General features: G+C 45.2%; 2 protein-coding genes across 12 annotated transcripts in view; both read right to left on the bottom strand.

Annotated features, from left to right (window-relative positions):
* Nucleotides 1-974: 974 nt before the first annotated feature.
* Nucleotides 975-8,101, bottom strand: LOC137173338 (zinc finger protein ZFP2-like). Its single transcript, XM_067578145.1, has 4 exons — nucleotides 7,942-8,101; nucleotides 5,893-6,122; nucleotides 2,942-3,331; nucleotides 975-2,791 (listed from the first exon to the last, which is right to left on the bottom strand). Exons 2-4 carry the CDS (start codon nucleotides 6,119-6,121, stop codon nucleotides 1,371-1,373), a joined length of 2,040 nt encoding a protein of 679 aa, XP_067434246.1. The 5' UTR covers nucleotide 6,122; nucleotides 7,942-8,101; the 3' UTR covers nucleotides 975-1,370.
* A 2,834-nt stretch (nucleotides 8,102-10,935) lies between these two features.
* Nucleotides 10,936-16,296, bottom strand: part of LOC137173326 (receptor-type tyrosine-protein phosphatase mu-like) — a 164,855-nt gene continuing 159,494 nt past the window's right edge. For all 11 annotated transcript variants that reach the window (XM_067578109.1, XM_067578111.1, XM_067578115.1 and 8 more), the window contains 3 exons: nucleotides 15,599-15,762; nucleotides 15,248-15,383; nucleotides 10,936-14,737 (listed from right to left, as the gene is read on the bottom strand). In XM_067578109.1, coding sequence (XP_067434210.1) covers nucleotides 14,684-14,737; nucleotides 15,248-15,383; nucleotides 15,599-15,762 — 354 coding nt within the window. In that variant the 3' untranslated portion in view covers nucleotides 10,936-14,683. The remainder of the gene's footprint in view (nucleotides 14,738-15,247; nucleotides 15,384-15,598; nucleotides 15,763-16,296) is intronic.

The raw sequence follows: 16,296 nt of genomic DNA, 5'->3' as shown, positions 1-16,296 counted from the left end.
GAGGAGGAGGTGAGGAGGAGTAGAGGAGGAGGTGAGGAGTAGTAGAGGAGAAGTAGAGGAGTAGAGGAGGAGGTGAGGAGGAGGTGAGGAGGAGGAGGTGAGGAGGAGGAGGTGAGGAGGTGAGGAGTAGAGGAGGAGGTGAGGAGGAGTAGAGGAGGAGTAGAGGAGGTGAGGAGTAGAGGAGGAGGAGTAGAGGAGGTGAGGAGGAGGTAGAGGAGGAGTAGAGGAGGTGAGGAGGAGTAGAGGAGGAGTAGAGGAGGTGAGGAGGAGTAGAGGAGGTGAGGAGGAGTGGAGGTGAGGAGTAGAGGAGGAGGTGAGGAGGAGGTGAGGAGGAGTAGAGGAGTAGAGGAGGTGGTGAGGAGGAATAGAGGAGTAGAGGAGGAGGTGAGGAGGAGTAGAGGAGTAGAGGAGGAGGTGAGGAGGAGTAGAGGAGGAGGTGAGGAGGAGGAGTAGAGGAGGAGGTGAGGAGGAGATGAGGAGGAGTATGGGAGGGGAGGAGTAGAGGAGGTGAGGAGGAGTAGAGGAGGTGAGGAGGAGTAGAGGAGGAGGTGAGGAGGAGTAGAGGAGGTGAGGAGGTGAGGAGGAGTAGAGGAGGTGAGGAGGAGTAGAGGAGGAGGTGAGGAGGAGTAGAGGAGGTGAGGAGGTGAGGAGTAGAGGAGGAGGTGAGGAGGAGTAGAGGAGGAGGTGAGGAGTAGTAGAGGAGTAGTAGAGGAGTAGAGGAGGAGGTGAGGAGGAGGTGAGGAGGTGAGGAGGAGGAGGTGAGGAGGTGAGGAGTAGAGGAGGAGGTGAGGAGGAGATGAGGAGGAGTATGGGAGGGGAGGAGTAGAGGAGGTGAGGAGTAGAGGAGGTGAGGAGGAGTAGAGGAGGAGGTGAGGAGGAGGTGAGGAGGAGTAGAGGAGGTGAGGAGGAGGTGAGGAGGAGGTGAGGAGGAGGAGGTGAGGAGGAGTAGAGGAGGAGGTGAGGAGGAGTCAGTCTGCATCTTTAAACAGTTTTATTTTCTGATCTTATTTCACATTTTATTAAAATAATGTTTTCTTGAGTCTCAGTGACGTCACATGAAGATCACATGACTGGATCGAATCTGTCCAATCACTGGGGAGAACCACAGCTCCCATAATGCTTTGGGGGATAAAGGCAGGAAGTCATGTTGCCATGGAGTCAGAGCTGCACCTGAGCAGAGAGGATTGATGGTTTATTGATCGGGACATGAAGCGTCACGTGTAAATAATCAGCAGATCAATCAACAATGAAAACATTCGAGGAGTCGATGATGACATCATCAATCGACAGCAGGGCGTTGTCAGCTGACCCGTGATGTCACACTGATGTGGTTCAGAGGAGCGTCCACGCTGTGAACGCGCTCAGTTCAGTCAAGTAGCGTCCGTTTCGTCGCTCGCCATGACCTCGACTCCTTCGGCTGCAACGTCCACAGCTACGACCGTCTCTTCCTGTTTGTAGGTCAGAGCGGGCGCCATGTCCACATCATCATCAAACAGGATGGGCGGGGCTTCCTCTGCAGGCGGCGGGGCCACGCCGTGCATGCGCTTCCTGTGCTGCTGCAGGTTTCCGCTGCGGTTGAAGCGGGCGGGGCAGAGGTCGCAGGAGAACGGCCGCTCGCCTGTGTGGATGATGACGTGTCTGGCGAGCTGCGAGCGGCACTTCTTGTCTTTGCCGCAGATGTGGCACACGAAGCTCTGCGGCGGGCGTGCTCCGTTGGCGTGGACGACCTCGCGGTGTCTCTTCAGGTGGCTGAGGCGTCTGAAGCTGCGGCTGCAGAAGTCGCAGGCGTGCGGTCGCACCTCGCTGTGGATCATCGAGTGACTCGCCAGCAGAGACCTGAATTTGAAAGCTTTGCTGCAGACGGAGCACGGGAACACCTTCTCCGCCGCCGAGCTCGCCCGGCGTGCGGCGGCGTGCGGCCCCTCGTTCACTCTGACCTTCAGGTGGACGCGTACGTGATGCTGCTTCAGGCAGGCGGCGCGCTGGAAGCTGCGCAGACAGATGCCGCAGCGGTGAGGTTTGTCGCCCGTGTGGATGCGTGAGTGAGCGGCGAGCAGCGCCTCAGACTTCAGTCGCTTCCCGCAGACGCCGCAGGCGAACGGAGCGTCGGATGGCGCGTTCTCCTCGCCGTCGGCTCGGTTGACGTGCACCAGGATTTTGTGGCGTTTCAGCTGGTACTGCCGGCCGAACTTGCGTCCGCAGATGTCGCAGAGGTGCGGCCGCTCGCCGGTGTGCGTCTGGAAGTGGACGGCGAGCTGCGACCGGCATCTAAACTCTTTGCCGCAGAGATCGCACAGCAGCGAGCCGGAGCGCTGCAGCTCGCCGCCGCCGTCCACGTGGACGATCTTCTTGTGGTGCTCGAGGTCGTTGGTTCTCATGTAGGCTTTGGGGCAGAGGTCGCAGCGGTACGGTTTGACGCCGGAGTGGATGACCTCGTGCGTCTTCAGTCTGGACCTGCAGCTGAAGGTTTTACCGCAGACGGCGCAGAGCCACGCCTGCTCCTCGCGCTGCTTCTCCAGCTTCGCCACGCCGTTCGGGTGCAGCCGGTTCAGGTGGTGCTGCAGGTTGTCGCGGCGGTTGAAGCGCAGCTCGCACAGGTGGCAGGCGTACGGCTTCTTCCCCGTGTGGATGAAGGAGTGTCGCGCCAGACTCGACTTGTTCTTCATCACTTTACCGCAGACGTCGCACATGGTGCTGTCGGGCTCCAGCTTCACCACATGAAGAGATGCATTCTGGGACTCTGAGTCCAGCTCCACGTCCTCCAGAGCCGCGGGAGACGGGTGAGAAACATCTGGGGGGGACGAACGGATACGGATCAAAAACAAACACATGAAGCTGATTCTGTCGCCACGGCAACAACTAACAAGTAATATATTCATTTAAAAATTAATTAAAGAAATAAAAAACAACTTAAAAACTAGAAATATTGAATCTTGCTCACCTGCCTCAGGTGGAGTCCAAGTGGGATCACCTGTGTCCTCCTCCACCACCTGCTCCTCCTGCTGCTCCTCCTGCTCCTCCTCTCGCTCCTCCTCCTGCTGCTCCTCCTGGTGGTCAGTAGCAGGTGATGCCCTGCGTTGCCGGCGGTTACGGGGGGCGGGTCTGCTGGACGAAGAGCTCTGCTGGTTGTCTCTCCTGCTCAGAGGAGGACGTCCCCTCTGGATCCTGGACCTGGGCTGGGGGAGTTTTGGGGGGGTCTGGATCTGGTGTTTGACGGCGGGTTGGATGGTTCTGGTTCTGGTCCGGTTGGAGGTGCAGTGCTGCAGCAGAGCGCCTCCGTCTGGTCCGTCAGGTCTGACCGCAAAACACTGCAGCAGCATCGCAGACGAGCCTGCAGAGACGTTACAACATCATGAAAGCTGCTGTCATCGTTCCTCCTCTTCCTCCTCCTCTTCATCCTCCTCTTCATCCTGACCATTAGACCTTCATACAGACCATTAGACCTTCATACCGACCATTAGACCTTCACACTGACCATTAGACCTTAATACAGACCATTAGACCTTCATACAGACCATTAGACCTTCATACAGACCATTAGACCTTCATACAGACCATTAGACCTTCATACCGACCATTAGACCTTCACACTGACCATTAGACCTTAATACAGACCATTAGACCTTCATACAGACCATTAGACCTTCATACAGACCATTAGACCTTCATACAGACATTAGACCTTCATACTGACCATTAGACCTTCATACAGACCATTAGACCTTCAAACTGACCTTTAGACCTTCATACTGACCATTAGACCTTCATACTGACCATTAGACCTTCATACAGACCATTAGACCTTCATACAGACCATTAGACCTTTATACTGACCATTAGACCTTCATACAGACCATTAGACCTTCATACCGACCATTAGACCTTTATACTGACCATTAGACCTTCATACAGACCATTAGACCTTCATACAGACCATTAGACCTTCATACTGACCATTAGACCTTCATACAGACCATTAGACCTTCATACTGACATTAGACCTTCATACAGACCATTAGACCTTCATACAGACCATTAGACCTTCATACTGACCATTAGACCTTCATACTGACCATTAGACCTTCATACAGACCATTAGACCTTCATACAGACCATTAGACCTTCATACTGACCATTAGACCTTCATACAGACCATTAGACCTTCATACTGACCATTAGACCTTCATACAGACCATTAGACCTTCATACCGACCATTAGACCTTTATACTGACCATTAGACCTTCATACAGACCATTAGACCTTCATACAGACCATTAGACCTTCATACTGACCATTAGACCTTCATCCTGACCATTAGACCTTCATTAGACTCCTGTTTAATCTCCAGTAGAGCTTCCTGGTTTTACTGGTCTGGTCAACGAGCTTAAACCAGTTAGATTTGATACTGAATCCAGTTTGACTTTGTTTTTAAATGAACACATTTTGTATAAAATGTAACCTGATCAATTCTTGTTCATTTTTATTTAATTCCAGCCAAAGCAGAACTTAAAACTTCTTCTCACCTTTATTTAAGTAAACTGAGAACGTTGTTTTTGGTTTGATAGAGACGATGATTAATGGATCAATAATGAAAATAACTGATAGTTGTAGATTAATGAAGTAGTTTGTATGAGTTCAGACATGTTATTAAATTCATCTTCAATCAGAAGCAGCAACCAAACATCTGGATTCAATCTGGATTATTGATTATATTCATAAATTAAGATGTTTTAATATCACACAGAACCAATTTTATAAGTCAAAACATCAGTGATTATCAGAACTAGAATTATTTACCAAGATGAAATAAATTGATCCATTTATCTGAATGAACTTAATGTTTGACAATCGTTCCCAATAATAAACCAATAACTCATTGATCAGCAGCTGGAATATATAATATACATCAATAACTATCATTAGTGTCTGCAGCAGGACAGAAAACAGATTTCAGACCTTCATCAATGAAATTTAAGACTTTTAAACACTTTCTGAGGAAACTTTAAGATTTTTCTGGGTTTAACTTCTTAAAAACAAACAAATGTTCAGTTTTCTGTCATTAACGACAAAAAAGCTTCAGATCCAAGAATCCATTTCCTGTCCATCGACTCGTCGGTGCAGCTCTAACTTGTTGCAAATTGATTATGAAGAAGTGATTATTTATTGGTTAGTTCAGGTGCAAACGATGTGTTGAGGACTGAACTGTTTTCCTTTTTCTTTTCTTTTGATCTGTTTGTTTTTATCTTTGTTATAACTTATGAGGCGTTCAGGTGCAGGTGACTGGTTGGATTTCTGAGCTGTTTTGGTGGGTTGACATGTGCAGACCTGAGGAGATCTGCTGCCACCTGCTGTCAGAAACATGTGACTGCACCTCCTCTACATGCTGGCTGCGCCTCCTCTACACGTTGCACTGCGCCTCCTCTACACGTTGCACTGCACCTCCTCTACATGCTGGCTGCGCCTCCTCGACACGTTGCACTGCGCCTCCTCTTCATCCTGACCGTGCCTCCTCTACATGCTGACCGCGCCTCCTCTACATGTTGCACTGCGCCTCCTCTTCATGCTGGCTGTGCCTCCTCTACATGCTGGCTGTGCCTCCTCTACATGCTGGCTGTGCCTCCTCTTCATGCTGACTGCGCCTCCTCTACATGCTGATTGCGCCTCCTCTACATGCTGGCTGTGCCTCCTCTACATGCTGACCGCGCCTCCTCTACATGTGGCACTGCACCTCCTCTATGTGCTGACCGTGCCTCCTCTACATGCTGGCTGCGCCTCCTCTACATGCTGATTGCGCCTCCTCTACATGCTGGCTGCGCCTCCTCTACATGCTGGCTGCGCCTCCTCTACATGCTGGCTGCGCCTCCTCTACATGTGGCACTGCTGAGACTCACCTGTGTGTCTCCAGCTGAGCTGCTGAGTCAGCAGGTCCACCTGGACGGCAGCGTCTCTCCTCTCTGCTGAGTCGCTCTGACAGCCCACCTCCCTCCTCTCCTCCTCAGGACTCTCCCACTGACAGCCCACCTCCCTCCTCCTCACCTCCTCCTCCTCCTCCCCTTCATCTCTCAGCAGGAACACACAGAGCTGTTCTCCTGCAGGAGGCTCCAGGAGTCCCGACGACATCCTGCAGAGGGAAGCAGGACAGTTTGGCAGCAGCTCAGCTCATTACATCAACATGTTTCATCTGTTAACGGTTCAACAGACCATAATAACATAATAACACATCTACAGGCTCCGCCCACTTCATGTTGTGGTTACGCTGGGCGTGTCCACGTGTTTCCATGGTAACCATGAGGTACACATTCAGTGACTTTATACACATTTTTTACACACACTATATACACTACTGCAGATACCCGTGTACTTCTACTGCAATACTATACACTACTACAGATACCCGTGTACTTCTACTGCAATACTATACACTACTGCAGATACCCGTGTACTTCTACTGCAATACTATACACTACTGCAGATACCCGTGTACTTCTACTGCAATACTATACACTACTGCAGATACCCGTGTACTTCTACTGCAATACTATACACTACTGCAGATACCCGTGTACTTCTACTGCAATACTATACACTACTGCAGATACCCGTGTACTTCTACTGCAATACTATACACTACTGCAGATACCCGTATACTTCTACTGCAATACTATACACTACTGCAGATACCCGTATACTTCTACTGCAATACTATACACTACTGCAGATACCCGTGTACTTCTACTGCAATACTGTAACTACACTACTGCAGATACCCGTGTACTTCTACTGCAATACTGTAACTACACTACTGCAGATACCCGTATACTTCTACTGCAATACTGTAACTACACTACTGCTGATACCCGTGTACTTCTACTGCAATACTATACACTACTGCTGATACCCGTGTACTTCTACTGCAATACTATACACTACTGCAGATACCCGTATACTTCTACTGCAATACTATACACTACTGCAGATACCCGTATACTTCTACTGCAATACTATACACTACTGCAGATACCCGTATACTTCTACTGCAATACTATACACTACTGCAGATACCCGTATACTTCTACTGCAATACTATACACTACTGCAGATACCCGTATACTTCTACTGCAATACTGTAACTACACTACTGCTGATACCCGTGTACTTCTACTGCAATACTATACACTACTGCTGATACCCGTGTACTTCTACTGCAATACTATACACTACTGCAGATACCCGTATACTTCTACTGCAATACTATACACTACTGCAGATACCCGTATACTTCTACTGCAATACTATACACTACTGCAGATACCCGTGTACTTCTACTGCAATACTATACACTAGTGCAGATACCTGTGTACTTCTACTGCAATACTATACACTACTGCAGATACCCGTGTACTTCTACTGCAATACTGTAACTACACTACTGCAGATACCCGTGTACTTCTACTGCAATACTGTAACTACACTACTGCAGATACCCGTATACTTCTACTGCAATACTGTAACTACACTACTGCTGATACCCGTGTACTTCTACTGCAATACTGTAACTACACTACTGCTGATACCCGTGTACTTCTACTGCAATACTGTAACTACACTACTGCTGATACCCGTGTACTTCTACTGCAATACTGTAACGTTACATCAAGCTACTTGTGTACTTTTACTGTGGTAGGATTTTACATGCAGGACTTTTACTTGTAATGGAGTATTTTTACATTGCAGTATTGGTACTTTTGCTGCAGTAAAGGATCCGAGTACTTCTTCCAGTGCTGCTGTCAGTGTAACATGAGTACCATACTGTGTATAAATACTATAAAAACAACAGTGCAGTCTTTACTCTGCGCTCACATGCTAACATTAGCTCCGTGCTAACAGCAGCTAACGTTCCCTCCCAAACAAGCCGACAGAGGTGAAAGGTTTCCGGTTACCTGCGAGCTTCCGGTCACACGGCGTCTGTCTGAGAGAGCAGGATTCAATGTTTAATGTTCAGCAAAGATTTAACAGAAACTGTTTTAACTTTCCGCAGAAACGCCACCAAAACTAAAGGCCGCACCGGAAACACTTCTTCTTCTGCTGCTGCTGCTATTCTACAGTTTCCGGCGGGCTGTGTGCTGAGGCGGGTTCGTGCTGCCCCCCACAGGCCACAACAAGTACTGCAGCTTCTGTAAACAGGTGGAAGAAGTACTCAGAAGTACTCTGTACTTACACACAGTTAGCTAGTTTAGATCTGAGGGGTTGTGAGATGATTAATGGGAGAGGAAAGAAGAAAAAACAAAGTTCTGATACACAAATCTGTTTTCAGTTTTTGGACTTTTTCTCTAATCTTTGATTTTTGCTGAAATATTGGATCATTTGAACATTTATTGAAATGAAAGCATGTGAGAAGTTTAGAGGGAAAAATCACTATTTGGTGGAGCTGTTAACAACTCATAGACATGTGAAATGTGACCCCGACTACACACTGCTTTTTGTAAGACGTCAAAAGCCAAAAAGGTTGGAAACCACTGGTTTCATCTTTAACAATGTGTTGTATTTTAAAAGCTTGTTATATTATCCATTGTGTCAAATCTTCATCTGAAAAGTAACTAAAGCTGTCAAATAAATGTAGTGGAGTAGAAAGTACAATATTTCCCTCTGACATGTAGAAAGTAGCATCACATGGAAATACTCAAGTAAAGTACAAATATCTCAAAACTGTACCACAGTAAAGCATTTGAGTAAATGTACTTAGTTACTTTCCACCACTGCAACTTTGTAGTTTTATTTATTTATTTATTTTTATCAACTAATACAAACTAACACAGAAAAAGAAAGGGAACAATTAAATTTTCATTTTAAATCAGGCACAACATATGAACACAATACTGAAATCCTGAGCTCTGTTAGGGACCACAAGAAAATGATTGGTGAGGGGAGGAGGGCTGAACGTCATGTTTGACTTTTAAAAAAAACAGGAGCCTCCCTTTCACTTAGAGAGCTGTAATTGTTTAAAACAGTAAACTGATGTGGATCAGGGTGATGGATCAGGGTGGTGGATCAGAGTGATGGATCAGAGTGATGGATCAGGGTGGTGGATCAGGGTGGTGGATCAGGGTGAAGGACAGGGTGGTGGATCAGGGTGGTGGATCAGAGTGATGGATCAGGGTGGTGGATCAGGGTGATGGATCAGGGTGGTGGATCAGGGTGATGGATCAGGGTGATGGATCAGGGTGGTGGATCAGGGTGATGGATCAGGGTGATGGATCAGGGTGGTGGATTAGGGTGAAGGACAGGGTGGTGGATCAGGGTGATGGATCAGGGTGGTGGATCAGGGTGGTGGATCAGGGTGAAGGACAGGGTGGTGGATCAGGGTGGTGGATCAGAGTGATGGATCAGGGTGGTGGATCAGGGTGATGGATCAGGGTGGTGGATCAGGGTGAAGGACAGGGTGGTGGATCAGGTTGGTGGATCAGAGTGATGGATCAGGGTGGTGGATCAGGGTGATGGATCAGGGTGGTGGATCAGGGTGAAGGACAGGGTGGTGGATCAGGGTGGTGGATCAGGGTGAAGGACAGGGTGGTGGATCAGGGTGATGGATCAGAGTGGTGGATCAGGGTGAAGGACAGGGTGGTGGATCAGGGTGGTGGATCAGAGTGATGGATCAGGGTGGTGGATCAGGGTGATGGATCAGGGTGGTGGATCAGGGTGATGGATCAGGGTGATGGATCAGGGTGGTGGATTAGGGTGAAGGACAGGGTGGTGGATCAGGGTGATGGATCAGGGTGGTGGATCAGGGTGATGGATCAGGGTGGTGGATCAGGGTAGTGGATCAGGGTGGTGGATCAGGGTGGTGGATCAGGGTGATGGATCAGGGTGGTGGATCAGGGTGATGGATCAGGGTGGTGGATCAGGGTGGTGGATCAGGGTGATGGATCAGGGTGGTGGATCAGTGTGATGGATCAGGGTGATGGATCAGGGTGGTGGATCAGGGTGATGGATCAGGGTGAAGGACAGGGTGGTGGATCAGTGTGATGGATCAGGGTGATGGATCAGGGTGGTGGATCAGGGTGAAGGACAGGGTGGTGGATCAGGGTGGTGGATCAGTGTGATGGATCAGGGTGATGGATCAGGGTGGTGGATCAGTGTGATGGATCAGGGTGATGGATCAGGGTGGTGGATCAGGGTGGTGGTGGAGCCTCCTGTGCTGTAAAATCACTGAGTTCTATCTCTTCGCTCTTTTCAAGTGATTTGAAATGTTGGCGGCTGCAGAGCGAGCGGTGTTGAAGCGATATTCGTTGCTACGTCACACCAGAAAGTCAAATCAGATCAGCAGGAAGCTTCATCGTGAGCCCGCTGCCGCCCAGCGCTACGCTTCTGTTGTCACAGTTTGCATCACAGCCAGATGACAAGCAAAGGTTCAGCAGGTTCTTCCTTCAAACCTCCAGATATCTGAAGCTAATATATCAGGACTGTATTGGTACAACTTGCGACTAAATTTAGACTACTGTCCTTTTAGCAGAAAGAGAAAATACACACATTCATATGTAATTTAATGTGGAGCTGTATCTGTTTGTCTGTGCTTTATGGTTCTTGTTGCCAGGCCTCTCATGGAAAATAAATCCTGATCTCAATGACACAACCTGCTAAAATAAAGGATTAATAAAGATTTTACTCAAGACACGATCCAAACTAAATACATATCAACACATAAACATAAAGCTCCTCTTCCGTATATATTTGAGACTCTGAAAGAAATTATTCTTTATTAGTCTTGTCTTGTCATCTTTTGACATCAAATTAATATGATCACTTCTTAAATTGACCATGTTGGGCTGTGTAGATAAATAAGTTGGTATTTATTCTCAAAAGAAAACAAAAACAGGAATGCAACACACACACACACACACACACACACAGTCATCAGTAAGGCGACAGACTACAGCTGAAGTGTGTATATAGATTTTTATTTGTAGTATTTTGGAATCATACAACATAAATAAAAGCTTTCAATACAATTAAGTTCTCATCAGCACCAGAGCCATATGTCACCAGGGTTCAATCAAAACCAGAGCCGTACATCAGCAGGGTTACGTCATTATCTGCTGTAACCGTGGTTCCAATGGTGGAAAATTGCATTCTCCAACATGATTGTCTCTCTCTGTGTGCTTCACAAGAACAACAATGACAACATCAACACTGAGAACAACTGAAGGAATAAATATTCTTCTTCCTGCTTCCTCCTGCTCTATGTACATTATTAACATCTCGCCTCGTAACAAAACCAACCAACCAGCATCCAGAAACAGACCGACAGAGACAAAGGAACCACAACCTGAAGGGGCAGTGGCTTCAAACTGAAGACGATGTTTTCGGACGTTTCCATTCCAGTTAGTTTTTTTTTAATCTGCAGCAGTAAAGATCAAACACCACAGAAAAAAACGGACAGATAGACGGACATAACATAAACATCTTTATGTCTTTACATATCTCTGTTTCTCTGTGAAAAGACAAAAAAACAAAACAAAAACCTTTTTTTTTTTTTAGAGCATTTGACCACATCACAGTCTTCATCAGCAGATCGTGTTTACACAGTTGCCATGGCGATGTAGGTGTTCAAACTTTCCATGAGTCCGAGCCGCTCTTGGACTTCTTATCAAACTGGCAACTGAGCAAACAATCAATCTGTGACACAGCTGAAAGCTCTGGAACGAACACAGGTAAGTGGACCTTAAGTTGAGATCAACAAAGCTGTTTATTCTTCAGGATTTAAATGACAGGTAATGACTGTTCTGATTATAAATCAGTTTTTTAAATATTTGAATGACTGTATGGTTTGGATGCTCTGACTTCTCTAATGTTAAGATATTATGTATATATTAATGATATACACTCAATGGCCACTTTATTAGGAACACCTGTACAATCCAGTGCAACCCAATACAACAGTTCTGCCATTAACCTTTTTATTAAGCTTATTTTATTAAGCTTATAAATGAAAGGTAATAATTCTACTGACATACAGTACTGTGCAACAGTTTTAGGGAGTTAAAGTAAAGTGAGGATGCTTTGAATAGTTTTTATTGATCAGTTAACTTGGTCCAAAGTTGAGTAAACAGCAGAAAGCTAAAGTAAATCAATATTTGCTGTGAGCAGCTTTGCCTTTAAAACAGCAGCAGCTCTCCTCGGTTCACCTGCCCACAGTGTTTAAGGTACTCGGCAGGTCGGTTGTTCCTGCATCTTGGAGAAGTTGCCACAGGCCTTCTGTGGATTTCGGTGTCTCAGCTGCTTCTGTCTCTTCATGTTAATCCCAGACTGACTCCATGATGTTGAGATCAGAGACCATCTATTGCAGGACTCCTTGTTCTTCTTGTTGTTGAAGATAGTTCTTTATGACTCTGAATACATCTGGGATGATCGGATGCCTCCCTGATGGTGTTGCATTATGGAGAAGAATGTAAACATCTAAAGTGACTAGAGCGCCTGCACAGTACTGTACATGAGGAAACACATTTCAACACAATACTGTCCAGGTGTCTGTTTCACCAAATTCACAACATGCAGGATCACTTCTTCTCACGTTCTTTTTGACACATTTAACAAGATGGATCCACTCATGTTCACAACATTAAAATATTAAAAACACAAGACTTAAGAATATCTTTTGGTGCTTTGGGAGCTGGGAGCTTCGTACATTTCTGAAAGAGTCAACAAAAACTAAAGTTGTAAACTTGGTAAAAGTGGAATTCATGTTGTAGATTGTACAGGTGTAATAAAGTAGCCTGATATATGTATGTATATATATCTCATCATCAGACCCTTTAATAGATCAACTCTTGGTCCACTCCTGTTCTCTGTTTGGCATTATAATTCATCTCTGTGATCACTGTATGCTGATGACACTCTGCTGTCTCTCTGTGAAGCTCCAAAACCAAAAACATCTCAGTGCAATTAAAGAATAAAAGAAAAGATCTTTTTAAAAGATTCTATAATGTAACTGTGACAAAACAGAAACTATTTTATTGGCCCTGATACTGTTCTGCACAGTTACTCTAATTGTCAAACTTGTCCAAAATGTAAAAAATACGATATCTGAACCCAAATTATGAGTTGCAGTTGATATGAGAGCCTTCCTGCAGCCTTAAGATACTATATGTATGTATATATATATACATATAGTATACAGACGGGTGACAAATTAGAGGGAAAACCAATGCATGTCTGGATGCTGGACTACAGTGAGGGGGTCTGGGGGCTCTGTTATGCTGGCATGGTTTGGATCCACTTGTCCCCTTAGAGGGAAGAGTCACTGCTAATCAATACAAAGTTGTTCTGGGAATATCTTTTTGAAGAACGGTGAATCAATGCCAAGACTGATGAACATCATTCCACCACTCCCATCAGGATAGACATGTTTCATCATAGGATAAAGCTGATCACTCACAACTACTTTGTATTGATTAGCAGTGACCCTTCCCTCTAAGGGGACAAGTGGACCCAAACCATGCCAGCATAACAGAGCCCCCAGACCCCCTCACTGTAGGGGTCCAGCATCCAGACATGCATTGGTTTTTCCTCTAATTTGTCACCCATATACATACATATATATATACATACATACATATATATATATATATATATATATATATATATATATATATATATATATATATATATATATATATATATATATATATATATATATATATGTATAAGTTGAGAAGCTGGAAACAGAAAAGTTTTGGCATTTGTTTTTACTTCATACTGTCAATGAAGTATTATTGGTGATTAAGTTTCCTGTTGAGAAACAAATTGAAATTAAACCTGACGATAATTTTGAGCTCTGACATCATGTTGCTCACAAACCAATCAGACGTGACGTCGTCACTTTAAATCTGACATCACCCTGACAACAGGAAACACATTGATTCCATATCGATTGTATAACTGATCACCGACACTTTGTGAGGGTCTTAAACTGAAGTTGTTATAATAATCATAATAATAATCATCATCCTGCTGTGGACGGATTTTATCTCCCATCATGCTCTTTGAGAGGATTTGTGTCTTTACTGACATGAAGAGAAAGTCTCTACAGGAAGTGACTGAAGTTCATGTGCATCAGGATCTTTTTGGATTTATCTTATGGACACAGATCAGTTCAGGTAGATCCTGTGAGTCTGTCAGCTGATCAAGATGCTCCACTCTGACGTGAAAAACAAAAACCAAACGTGCTGAAGTTTCTCTCTTCATGTCGTTTTGGTTCTGTTAGTTTGAGCTCGTCAACACGACAGAACAATAAAAGCACAGATTCAACACAACAAAGTGACACATGGTGACTTCACACACTGGCCAGCAGGGGGAGTGTGTGAGTGTGAGTGTGTGTGTGAGTGTGAGTGTGTGAGTGTGAGTGTGAGTGTGTGTGTGTGAGTGTGAGTGTGTGTGTGTGTGTGTGTGTGTGTGTGTGTTCACACACTAGCTTGCAGGGGGAGTGTGTGAGTGTGTGTTATCATGCTTGCAGTTAGTCAGTTCAGTCAAACAAGGCAGTGCAAAAACATCCTCCTCCTCCTCATCTTCATCTTCAGTCAGTAGTCGTCCTCTTCTTCTTCTTCTCCTCCTGTCAGACTGTGTGCAGCATCATCATCACTGGGAGGAGGAGGAGGAGGAGGAGGAGGAGGAGGAGGATGAAGGAGGCTAAGCAGAGTTGAGATACTCCAGAGCGACTTCATAACAGAACTTATACTGATCCTGTGGAGAGACGACGTCAGCGTCAACACTCAGACTACAAATAACAATAATAACATTAACAATAATAACAATAACTGTAGATAGTGAAAACATCAATTTCATAAACATGACAAAGTTTATAATAAAAATAATAATACAGGTATATGAATGATAATAAATATATCATTATATATACTGTAAATAAATCATATTTACAGTATATAGATAATATTATAATCAATTAATATTAAAATGATAATAATATTCCATATGAAATGAATATTACATACATACATATCATTTTATGTAAACATTCATGAAACCAATGTGTAGAATATATAAATAATTATAAAAATGATTAATAAAGTGAATGAATACACTGACCACTACTTCTACTGTGATACTGTACTACATGAAGCTGATAATACTTGTGTACTTTAAGTATGATTTCAAATGCAGGAGTTTTTCTTGTAAAGGAGTATTTCTATGCTGTGTTTGTGGTACTTTTACTTCAGTGTGAGTATCAGTTACCAGCAGGTCCACCATGTTTGGTTTGTTGTTCCTCAGCGTTTTGACAGCGTGGAAAACATCGACGCAGCGCTGCTGTCGCAGCATCTCACACACGATACTGATACTGCAGAACACGCCGCTGCGACCGCCTCCGTTCCTGAGCAGAGACGGGAGGAGTTAGAAACATTAAAAGCAGGGTTGTTGCAGTTTTTCACCACTAGATGGAGACAAAGCATCACTCCTGAACACAGAGGAACTCTATCAGCTCAGTCTTAGTACTTTAGTAGTATGAGTGGCAATATATTGCAGTATCTGCAGTAGTATCAGTGGCTCCAGTATTATCTTCCTTGCTGTGTTTTTGTGTTTTCTTACAGGCAGTGCACCACCGTGCGCCCCTCCCCGCCGTCATACTCCTCCTGCCATTTGTCCACCTGGTGAACCAGTTTGAGGAAGGAGCGCTTGGAGACGGGCGTGTCCCGGTACATCGGCCAGCCCAGGAACTGGAACTGCTGCACCATGCGATACCCATCCTGTGGCTGGAGGACACAGGGAGGACAGGGGGGTCAAAACAAGCTCACCCTACCCTCAGGCCAGTCAGATAACAGCAGGAATGATGGTGGGATGAAAAGGCACCTAAACCTAAAATCATGGAGGGCGGAGCTGCAACTAACTATTAATAGTTGATAATGGATTAGCTGTTTGGTTCAGAAAATGGTGAAAAATGTGAATCAGTGTTTCCCAAAGACGACGTCATCAAACGTCTTGTTTTGTCCACAACTCAAAGATATCGAGTTTACTGTCATAGAGACTAAAGAAACCAGAAAATATTCACAGTTCAGAGGCTGAATCAGAGAATTCTTGTCATATTTGCTTAAAAAATGACTCCTAATGATTAATCAATTATCAAAATAGTTGCCAATCCATTTAATAGTTGCCAACTAATCAATTAATGGACTAATCGTTGCAGCTCTATTTAAAATCAAACACACCCTAACTTAACCTCTGGGGGAGGGTAGGAGAGATGGATGGAGATAAACAGATTCAAACATAAATGTGAGCAGACAGGGAGG

This window comes from Thunnus thynnus, chromosome 21 (assembly GCF_963924715.1).
Source record: "Thunnus thynnus chromosome 21, fThuThy2.1, whole genome shotgun sequence".
In the NCBI taxonomy this organism is placed as follows: Eukaryota; Metazoa; Chordata; class Actinopteri; order Scombriformes; family Scombridae; genus Thunnus; species Thunnus thynnus.
This window is presented reverse-complemented; position numbering and strand designations above follow the sequence as displayed.

What these genes read in the sequence shown, in the direction of transcription:
- LOC137173338 (XM_067578145.1), bottom strand. Translation starts at nt 6,121, where the DNA reads ATGTCGTCGGGACTCCTGGAGCCTCCTGCAGGAGAACAGCTCTGTGTG. An exon ending in GCTCAGCTGGAGACACACAG is followed by an intron (nt 3,332 to 5,892) that starts GTGAGTCTCAGC and finishes ACGTCTCTGCAG; the next exon opens with GCTCGTCTGCGATGCTGCTG. An exon ending in TTGGACTCCACCTGAGGCAG is followed by an intron (nt 2,792 to 2,941) that starts GTGAGCAAGATT and finishes CGTCCCCCCCAG; the next exon opens with ATGTTTCTCACCCGTCTCCC.